Genomic DNA, 11043 nt, shown 5'->3' on the forward strand with positions numbered 1-11043 from the left:
TCATTAGCATATTAGGCCACACCCTGACAGCACAGCTCATTGGCACATTAGGCCACACCCCCATGTTACCAGAAGTGTGGTCATCCAGCCACACCCACCTTTTGCTTCGTATTCTGTTGACCTTGTTTGTGGTCAAAACCCAGGGCCTTTTTTTGTTGCAGGAACTCCTTTGCAAAAATAGCCCTGCAGTAAACTATAACAATTCCAAGATGGGGATTCCGATGATATGCTCCAGGGAATGCTGACGTCTCTTCTGGTTAGTACTCCACTTTGTCAGTTCTTCCATCCCAGGGCCGGCGCACCTTGTAAAAAAATTCCACCAACAAAGATGACCACACGGTGGTGGTACAATGGCAGCGGCGGCTCCTGCTCCTACTCCTGTCTTTTCATTGTATATAAGCAATTTGGGAGGGAAACGGGGATGGGGGTGGTTCTGGTGTGGTTTTTTTCTGTGCGTGTGGTTTTTTTCTGTGCGTGTGGTTTTAATTATTTTTTGGGTTGAAAGAGGAGTGCCTAAAATAATGAGAGCTGAGTCCAGGTAGCATCTTAGAGACCAACATGGTTTGGGGAGTAGAAAACAGCAAGAGTCCAATAGAACCTTAGAGACTATTAAATTTGTGCTAGCGCAGGAGCGTTTGTGAGTCAGGTATCTGAAGAAGTTGCTATGCTGGGGATTATTAGGAAGGGTATTGAAAACAGATCAGCCAATATAATAATGCCCCTATATAAATCAATGGTGCGACCTCATTTGGAATACTGTGTGCAGTTCTGGTCACCACACCTTAAAAAGGATATTATAGCTTTGGAAAAAGTGCAGAAAAGGGCAACTCGAATGATAAAAGGGTTGGAACACTTTCCCTATGAGGAAAGGTTAAAGCGCTTAGGGCTCTTTAGCTTGGAGAAAAGACGACTGAGGGGTGACATGATCGAGGTTTATAAGATTATGCATGGGAAAGAGCAGGTAAAGAAAGAGGTACTTTTCTCCCTTTCTCACAATACAAGAACCCGTGGGCACTCCATGAAATTGCTGAGCGGTCGGGTTAGAACGGATAAAAGGAAGTACTTCTTCACCCAAAGAGTGATTAACACATGGAATTCACTGCCACAGGAAGTGGTGGGTGCTACAAGCATGGACGGCTTCAAAAGGGAATTAGATAAGCATATGGAGCAGAGGTCCATCAGTGGCTATTAGCCACAAGGTATAGCTAGGGGCTCTGGGGCAAGTGATGCTCTGTCTTCTTGGTGCTTGGGGGGGGGGTCAACAGTGGGAGGGCTTCTAATGTCCTGGCCCCACTGCTGGACCTCCTGATGGCACTGGTATTTCTGGCCACTGTGTGACACAGAGTGTTGGACTGGATGGGCCTTTGGCCTGATCCAACATTGGCATCTCTTATGTTCTTATGTTAAGTGAGTCACGTGACTCCCAAAAGCTCCTCCCCTGCCACAAATTTTGTTAGTCTTTCAGATCCCACTAGACTCTTGCTCTTTTCTCCTGCTGCAGACAGACTACCTCGGCTGCCCGTCTTGGTCTGACTCGGTTGAGGAAGTCGCAGCCTTCTGTTTGCCTGGCTGTTAAACAATAGGACTTTTGGGAGGTCATCCGTCCAGTACCTAAAGAGGTGAGGCAGTGCTCCCTCTAAGCTGAGTCAGTGTGAGCTAGCTCACAGTTTTTAGCCTCCGGCTCACACGTTTTTGTCTTCGCCCAGGAAGGAGGGCTCCAGAGCAAATTAATTGATGCAGTACCCAAATGGCTTGCTCACAACTTTAATGCCAGTAGCTCACAAAGTAGGATTTTTGCTCACAAGACTCCACAGCTTAGAGGGAGCATTGAGCCGGGACTCAGGAAACCTCCTCCCCTGCCACAAATGTGGTTAGTCTGTAGGGTGCCCCTGGACTCTTGCTCTTTTCTCCTGCTGCAGACAGACTAACACGGCTACCCGTCTTGGTCTGTTTGAAGAAGCAAGCTGTGTCTCACGAAAGCTTTGACCCAGTTGCAAATGTTGTCAGTCATTAAGGTGCTGCCTAACTCTCGCTCTTTTCTACCGCTGCTGCTGTTCTTCCGTTGCACTGTCGAGTCCGACTCTTTGCGGCCCCGCGGACCCCATCACGCCAGGCCCTTCCGTCGTCCTTCACGTTCGTTGCATCAATAACACTGTCTGACAATCTCCTTTGCCGTCCCCGTCTTCTTTGACCTTCAATCTTTCCCAGCATCAGGGTCTTCTTCTCCAGGGAGTGCTCCCTTCTCATTGGGTGGCCAAAGTACTTGAGCTTCAGCTTCAGTCTCTGGCCTTCCAGGGAACCGTCAGGGTTGATTTCTTTTAGGATTGACTGATTTGATCTCCTTGCAGTCCAAGGGACTCTTCTCCAGCACCATAATCCGAAAGCGTCTATTCTTCAGCGCTCGGCCTTCCTGCTGCAGGCAGACTAACTTGGCTGTCCATCAAGATTTTTGGGTTATGAGCTTGGTCAGATATTTGAGTTTTGGCTCTCAAAAGCTTATTTCCCCCCCTGCATGAAAGCAGCACGGGCTTCTGTTTTTACCTTTAGACGATTAACTTGAGACTCTTAAGTGGTCTCAGCTCTAGCCCTGTGGACTGTTTCGTTGAAGATGTTGGAGTTTTTCCTTTTTCTTTAAGAGCGCCACAACTGCAAATAATAATTAGCTACTGGGCCTTGAGTGGCCAGCAGGCAGTTTAATATCAGATGTTTTCCTTTAGACCTAGGCTAATGTACTTTCTAAGTTGTGCCGGGCCCAGGAGCATGAAACTTTGCGAACGCTGATATGTTTTGATATTCACTGCTGGGGTGCGATGATGTAGTTGTTCCCAGGGGTCATTTCGTAGAAAGAGAGATGCAGGAGCTTATTAGGATAACTCCTTAGCATAACTTATTTGCATTCAGCACGCCCCCTGGCGTCACCGGAAGTGTGTCAGAAGGCAACACCCACCACTTCTTGCTCTGACTGAGGGCTGCTGGGAGCAGGGGGTGGGGCTTGTTGCATATGCCCGCCCCCCTGGGCTCTGTACAGCCGGAGCTCCGCTCCTGTGGGCTCCCGCAGGAAATGACCCCCTGGGTGTTTTTTTCTTGTAATCACCTTCAATAAGTGTGGAGCGTCGTCGTTAATGGGTGTCTCCCTCCCTTTGCCCAGAGCCAGACCGGAGACTGAAGGAGGTGAGCCTGCAAAGTGCAAAGTGATAAAGCGAAAGCGAGTTGCTCTTTGCCAACCTGAGGCCTTGAGCCCTGACAGACCTTGGCAGAAGAACTGAGAGCGAAGCTCCCGGTTCAAAACCCCCTCCCCCCAAAAAAAGAATCTTCTTGGTCTCCGAGGTGCCGCTGCACTCGAACCCAGCTCTTCGACTGCAGACCAGCACGGCTTCCGCCTGGAAATGCTTCAAATAAACCCGTGACGCTTCTCTCCCTCCAGGCGGGTGTGACTCCCCCGCGATGGCCGGCCTCAGCAAGAGAATGCAGGAGCTGGAGGAGATGGCCCAGGAGATGGTGAAGATGATGGCCTCGGCCCAGGCGGGGAAACTCCTGCGGCAAAACCTGGAGAAACAGGAGCAGATGATCGACAAGCTCCTGCTGACCAAGAAGACCACCGTGCAGCTGATCGAAGGTGAGCCCCCTCCCCTGGCTTTGCCGCACCTGAACGGGACTCCGGTGGGGGTCTTCCGAGGAAGGGTGGCAGCGGTAAGGTCTCCCGGTCTCCCGCACTGGTGGGCAATGCTCCCTCTAAGCCGTGGAGCCTTGTGAGCAAAAATTCTACTCTGAGCTACCGCCATTTAAGTCGTGAGCGAGCGATTTGGCTGCTGCATAAGTTACATTTGGAGTACCGTGTGCAGTTCTGGTCACCACACCTCCAAAAGGATATTACAGCTTTGGGAAAAGTGCAGAAAAGGGCAACTAGAATGATCAAAGGGTTGGAACACTTTCCCTATGAGGAAAGGTTAAGGCGCTTAGGGCTCTTTAGCTTGGAGAAACGACGGCTGAGGGGTGACATGATCGAGGTTTATAAGATTATGCATGGGATAGAATAAAAGGAAGTCCTTCTTCACCCAAAGAGTGATTCACACATGGAATTCACTGCCACGGGAGGTGGTGGCAGCTACAAGCATGGACGGCTTCAAAAGGGAACTGGATAAACATCTGGAGGAGAAGTCCATCAGTGGCTATCAGCCACAAGGCATAGATGGGAACTCTTAGTCTGGGGCAAGGGATGCTCTGTATTCTTGGTGCTTGGGAGGGGGGGCAACAGCAGGAGGGCTGCTAGTGTCCTGGCCCCACTGGTGGACCTCCTGATGGCACTGGTATTTCTGGCCACTGTGTGACAAGAGTGTTGGACTGGATGGGCCCTTGGCCTGATCCATCACTGGCTTCTCTGATGTTCTTATGACAGTGGCGGCTCCGTACTGGTGGAACGAGCTCCCGGACGAGATCAGGGCCCTGCGGGATCTTGTGCAGTTCCGCAGGGCCTGCAAGATGGAGCTCTTCCGCCAGGCTTTCAAGTAGGAGCCGCCCCCGCTATTACCAACGAGCCGTCCCGCAGTTCTAACATCTGGCCTCCACCACCATGCTCGGGAAGACCACTGAGTGGCAAACTGTTTGTCTGTAAGGTATTTTCAGCGTGCCATCTTATGTACCCAGCGTCTCAGCACGAGCACTTTATGAGTCTATGTTTTTACTGCGTTTGAAATTTTAAATTGATTTTATGTGAATTGACGGGTCATTTATAGACCAACTATGTAAGCCGTCCTGAGCCTGCTTGCGGGGAGGGCAGGGTATAAATTGAAGAAACAAAATCAGTTTCTTGCCAGCCAGCCAAGTTCTGATGCCTTTAAGAATTTAATATCCAGAAAAGGAAACTTAATAATTTGGAAGCAGAAGCATTTTTTTGCAGACTGGAAAGACTTTAAAGACTATTTGGAGAAATAGGATGTAAAGGACAATTTACTTTGCTTTGAGAATTATTGAAAATTAAAGGATAATCGAAAATAGATAAATGTATAAGAATAACAGTTGAAGGATAAGTTACCTATGGATGTGAATAAGGAGAAAGGGAGGTATGAAGAAAATTTAAGAATTGGGCTGGAGGTTGGAGCACTGTGGGAAGCCGAGAAGGGGGGGGGAGGGAGTTTTGATATATGTTTGAACTCTTTGTTATTATATCGTAATAAATAGGGGGTTTTTTTGGGGAAAAATAATATCCTCTCCACCCCACAGAACTCATGAGCGCTGAGGAGCTGGTGGCCCAAAAGCTCTCCGACAGGGACGAAGAGCTGAAGGAAAGCCTCCAGAAGTTACAGAAAATCGAGGACACCCTACTTCAGGACAGAGAGAAAGACGCCGGACTGAAGATCAGCGCCGAATATCCTTCCCGAAAGAGGCGCAAGGGAAGCCCTTGGCCATCCCAGCAAGCGGACCCGGAGGGTGGTGCCCAAACGTCAGATCCCTTGGGGGCAAACTCCGGGCTTCAAACATGCCTCCTTTTCAGGCCCTGCCACAATGGCGCTGGAGCCCCGGTGCAGTCGAGCTGCCGTTGGGCCACCCCTGCGAGTTATTTTCCGTCCTGCTCCCTTCAGTTGGATGCCCCCTTCAGAGCCAGTTTGGCGTCGTGGTGAAGTGTGCGGACTCTAGGAGGGCCTGGTTTCATTCCCCACTTCTCCACTTGCAGCTGCTGGTGTGACCTTGGGTCAGTCACAAGTTCTTTCAGAGCTGTTTTCTCAAGGGCAGTTTTCGAGAGAGCTCTCTCGGCCCCACCTGCCTCCCAGGGTGCCTGTTGTGGGGAGGGGAAGGGAAAGGAGTTTGTCAGCAGCTCATAGACTCCCTTGGGTAGTGAAGGGCGGGGTATAAATCCAATCTCTTCTTCTTTTACCTCACAGGGTGTCTGTTGTGGGGAGGGGAAGGGAAAGGAGTTTGTAAGCCGCCCTGAGGCTCCTTTGGGGAGTGAAGGGCGGGGTATGAATCCAATCTCTTCTTCTTTTACCTCACAGGGTGCCTGTTGTGGGGAGGGGAAGGGAAAGGAGTTTGTAAGCCGCTCTGAGACTCCTTTGGGTAGTGAAGGGCCATGGGGTATAAATCCAGTCTCTTCTTCTTCTTTTACCTCACAGGGTGTGTCTGTTGTGGGGAGGGGAAGGGAAAGGAGTTTGTGAGCCGCTCTGAGACTCCTTTGGGTAGTGAAGGGCGGGGTATAAATCCAGTCTCTTCTTCTTCTTTTACCTCACAGGGTGCCTGTTGTAGGGAGGGGAAGGGAAAGGAGTTTGTAAGCCGCTATGAGACTCCTTTGGGTAGTAGAAGGGCAGGGTATAAATCCAATCTCTTCTCTTCTTTTACCTCACAGGGTGTCTGTTGTGGGGAGGGGGAGGGAAAGGAGTTTGAAAGCCGCTCTGAGACGCCTTCAAGTAGTAAAGGGCAGGGTGTAAATCCAATCTCTTCTTTTCTTCAGGTCAGCAAGTGCCGAGCTTTAGAAATTCCCCTCGGAGGGGCTCTCTCTAGGCTTGGTCACACAACTTGGGGTCTGCGGTAGTAGTGACCCTATTTTTTTTTTTTTTAATCCTGAAATAGCCACTTCAGCCCAAGCAGACAAGGGAATCCTGGGGATTTCAGCCATATATGCCCGTCATCTTTCCTTGAGGGTTTTTTTTGGGGGGGTGCTATGCGGTTGTAGTTCTGGGGTTCAGTCAATTCCTTAATGCTGGAGAAATACGAAGTTGAGGAAGGAGCTGGATGCACTGAGGGACGAAATCGAACAGCAGGAGAAGGCGGCGGAAGAGGACACCAATGCATCCAAGTCAGCGACGTGAGTCTACATCTGTGCTAGCTCCTTAGGGCAGGGGTGTCAAAAGTAAGGCCTGGGGGCCGGACGCGGCCCATCCGGGGCTCTTACCCGGCCCGCGAGCAACTGGTGTGTATGGAAATGTAAGGTACTCCCCCTTTTGTGGGTAAAAACCTAGACTTGCATATGATTAAATACATTTATAGGGACTTTTGTAGGTTCCCCAGCAAATCAGTCACTTTCACTGCTAGGAATCGATTGCTTATGTTTGTATTTTGAGTGAAGATAATATTAATTGGGTTTCCCTGTGTCCTTTATGAAGTTTATACCTCCGGTACCCGGCATTACCTTTTATGGCCCGGCCAAGTGGCGTTTATGTCAGATCCGGCCCTCGTAACAAATGAGTCTGACACCCCTGCCTTAGAGTTTCGGCCGAACTCTTCCCCTGCGTAGCAACCCTGGACTTCCTTAGTGATCTCCCATCCAAGTACTAACCGGGGCCGATCCTGCTTAGCTCCTGAGATTGGATGGGGCTGGGCTCGCCTGGGCCATCCACGTCACAGACAGACAGAGATTGGTTTGCTGTTTTCCCTCCCATGTGTAGCTGAACTTTCCTGGTGGTCTCCCATCTAAATACCGACCAGGGCCAACCCTCCTTAGTTTCCAAGATCTGACGAGATCGGGCTACCCTGGGCCGTCCAGATTTCAAGGCAAGAGACGAGCAGAGGTGTTTTGCCCTTGCCTGCCTCTGCGTAGCAACCCTGGGCCTCCTTGGTGGTCTCTCCTCCGAGCACTAACCGGGGCACGACAGGACTCCTCAACTGCAAGGGTCTCATGGGTGTGTGGTTGCTCCCTTACAGCCCTACCCCCCAACTCTTTATCTTGCAGGCATCTGTCACAGCTTTATTATCGAGTATGCCCCATTGACTGGGACTACTCCTGCGAGCCGACGCTGATCAAGGGAAGTATCCTTTTCTCTCGAGTGACCCTGTAAGCAATCAGGCCCTCGGTCCATCAGTGGAGTATTTCAATTGGTGTTTCTCCCTCTTGATAGGGCCGCGGTGGCTCAAGTGGTCAAGACGCTGAGTTGCAAACCGGAAGGTCGGTAGATCAGCAGTTCGGGACCCGAGTGCCGCGTGACGGAGTGAGCTCCCGTCTCTGGCCCCGGCTCCTGCCAACCTAGCAGTTCGAAAGCAAGAAATTGCAGGTCGATAAATAGGTGCTGCTTCGGCGGGAAGGTAACAGCGTTCCGTGCGCCTCAGCGTCTAGTCATGCCGGCCACATGACCATGGAGGCGTCTTCAGACAGCGCTGTCCCTTCGGATTGGAAACAGAGACGACCACCGCATCCCTAGAGTTGGATTCGACTGGCTTTCGAGCAAGGGAAACCTTGACCTTACCTCTTGATAATTCTGTCTTTTGGAATTGTTCCTGTTCTTGAAAGCAGTGTTCCCTCTAAGCTGAGTTAGTGTGAGCTAGCTCACAGTTTTTTAGCCCCTGGCTCACACATTTTTGTCTTTGCTCAGAAAGGAGGGCTCCAGAGCAAACTAATTTATGCAGTAGCCAAATGGCTCGCTCACAACTTTAATGCCAAGAGCTCACAAAGTAGAATTTTTGCTCACAAGACTCCACAGCTTAGAGGGAACATTGCAAAGTATGGCTATTGGGTGGCAGGGATGATCGGCGCTTTTGAAATGGCAAAAGTATTTTAGGCATGTTTGTATTACCTTATATGGTGGTCTCCTTATGGTAATTCTGCCTTTGAAAACGGGTTTTGTCTCTTTAAAGGGCAAGGCTTGAGGGCGGCCGGCGGGCGGTAATTATTGGCTTTAGATATGCAGATAGGCGATATGAACGTTTGAGACCTGCATCACACCCGTGAATTGATGAATGGCTCTAAGAGATTTTGCCATAGAGCTTGCTAAATGAATTAACTGTAAGTATAGAATAGCTGCGGTGGCTCAAGTGGTTAAGACGCTGAACTGCAGGCTGTGGAAGGTCGGTAGTTCAGCAGTTCAAGACCTGAGTGTGCCGCATGACGGAGTGAGCTCCCGTCTCCCAGTGACTGCCAACCTAGCAGTTCGAAAGCAAGAAATTGCAAGTCGATAAATAGGGACCACTTCGGTGGGAAGGGAACAGCTTTCCGTGCGCCTTGGTGTTTAGTCATGCCGGCCACATGACCACGGAAACGTCTTCGGACAGCGCCGGCTCTTCGGCTTGGAAACGGAGATGAGCACCGCAACCCTAGAGTCGGACTCGACTGGCTTTCGAGCAAGGGAACCTTTACCTTTATATAATAGCCAGTTGCGCCTTAAAATCTAGCATTTTTGGCTAAAAATATACAACAGCCAGTTGAATATATAGCCTTGCGTTTTTTAATAGTAGCGTTTTTATCTTTGTAATTAGATATTGACATTTCAACGCTACACACTCTGACAAAGTTGTGAGCGAAACGAGACCTGATATGTATAGTCCGTTGTGTAGGTGGCATCATTGTGAATGATTCTTGAGGAATTCATTAGCTCCAGTAAACTGAATTTTGGATAAGGATGTATAAGTCCGTGGATATTTTTTGTGGTATATCACGGTTGTTCCATCAAGGTTAGTCTGCTCTACTCAGACTGGCAGCCGCTCCCCAGAGTCTCAGGCGGAGGTCTTCACCATCACCTCCTGCCTGGTCCTTTCAACTGGAGATGCCGGGGATTGAACCTGGGACCTTCTGCATGCCAAGCAGAGGCTCTGCCACTGAGCCACGGTCCCTCCCCTAAACAGAGGTGGTCCCATTTCGAATACTTGGAACCCATGAAGCTGCCTTCTACAGAATTGGACCCTTGTTCCTTCAAGCTCACTGCTGTCTATTCAGAATGGGAGCGGCTCTCCAGGGTCTCAGGCAGAGAAAGGTCTTTCCCATCACCTGCCGCCTGGTCCTTTTGATGCACCGGATTCTCCAGATGGTGGATTCCCCCTGCTGAGAGCAAGGAGCATTATCGCTGGACTGGAGTAGCAGGGATTGGGGAGACTGGTGCCCTTCGTCTGATTTCAGCTCTCCCCCGACGTCTCGGCGAGTCCCAGAAAGCAATCTTGCCTGAGCACTAGCAGGGGAGAACCCACGAGGAGTCCACCGACTTAGATCTGGTCCACGTCCTTTTGATGCACCGGATTCTCCAGATGGTGGATTCCCCCTGCTGAGAGCAAGGAGCATTATCGCTGGACTGGAGTAGCAGGGATTGGGGAGACTGGTGCCCTACTGATTTCTGGTCTTCCCCGGGTCCCAGAAAGCGATCTTGCCTGAGCACTAGCAGGGGAGAACCCACAAGGAGTCCACCAACTTAGATCAGGTCCACGACCGGCTGGAAAAAGTTACTCACTCGTTGGGGAGGGAGAGAAGACCAGTGTACGTCTTCTAGTTTGGTGCAGTGGTGTAGAGCCAGTTTGGTGTCATGGTTAGGAGCGCAGACTTCAGTGTGGGAGAACCGGGTTTGACTCCCCGCTCCTCCGTACTCTCAGAGCTGTTCTCTCAAGGGCAGTCTGCGGGGGAGGGCTCTCAGCCCCACCGACCTCACAGGGTGTCTGTTGTGGGGAGGGGAAGGGAAAGGAGACTGTAAGCCGCTCTGAGACACCTTTGGGTAGTGAAGGGCGGGGTAGAAATCCAATCTCTTCTTCTTCTAACCAGTTTGGTGTTTGGTTAGGAGCATGGAGTTAATCGTTAGGGCATTTGATTTCTTTTCTTTTCACCCACTCACTGTTAGAATTCTGCACCTAAGGGCGGGGTATTAATCCCATCTCTTCTCTTCTTTAAAAGCAAGGCACTGCCCTCTCACAAGAGCCCGATTCAGTTTTTATATTGTCTGTTTCCAGTTCAGTTCAGTCAGTAATTTAAGTTTTTTACATTTATCTGTGCCTGTCTGTCATCTGAGGTGGAAAGTGCGAGCCCAAAGGCCTCTCGGCTGGGGAGAGCACTGCTCCCTACCACTCATATTCAGTCAGCAGCGAAAAGGGGAGGGGGTAGTCATGCTCTCACTGGAAGAGACTAATTGACTCTTGCTGTTCCACCTCATGTCATGATCTGGGCTGTGCCACCAGAAGCCTACTAGGCCCAGGGAGCCTGGCTAGCAGTAGGTGAGGCTGGACCTACAACTTCCAGAAGCCCCTGAGAGGTTTTGGAGCCAAAATTGGCCAATAGGAAAAGAGGAGGGCTTGGAATAAAAGACCTGGAGCAGCAGGAAAAGCTGTTCTTCTTCCCAGGGAACAGGGCCAGGAGAGGCTGCTGTG

At 50.5% G+C, this 11043-nt stretch overlaps 1 protein-coding gene across 1 annotated transcript in view; it reads left to right on the forward strand.

The window, feature by feature from the left end:
* Positions 1-11043, forward strand: part of SPC24 (SPC24, NDC80 kinetochore complex component) — a 16006-nt gene that overhangs the window by 3629 nt on the left and 1334 nt on the right. The window contains exons 3-6 of the mRNA XM_015425893.1: positions 3425-3616; positions 5221-5365; positions 6704-6796; positions 7661-7737. Of these exons, the coding sequence (XP_015281379.1) occupies positions 3445-3616; positions 5221-5365; positions 6704-6796; positions 7661-7737 (487 nt within the window). The 5' untranslated portion in view covers positions 3425-3444. The remainder of the gene's footprint in view (positions 1-3424; positions 3617-5220; positions 5366-6703; positions 6797-7660; positions 7738-11043) is intronic.

Source organism: Gekko japonicus, unplaced genomic scaffold (assembly GCF_001447785.1).
Source record: "Gekko japonicus isolate JY-2015 unplaced genomic scaffold, Gekko_japonicus_V1.1 scaffold2862, whole genome shotgun sequence".
NCBI lineage: Eukaryota > Metazoa > Chordata > Lepidosauria > Squamata > Gekkonidae > Gekko > Gekko japonicus.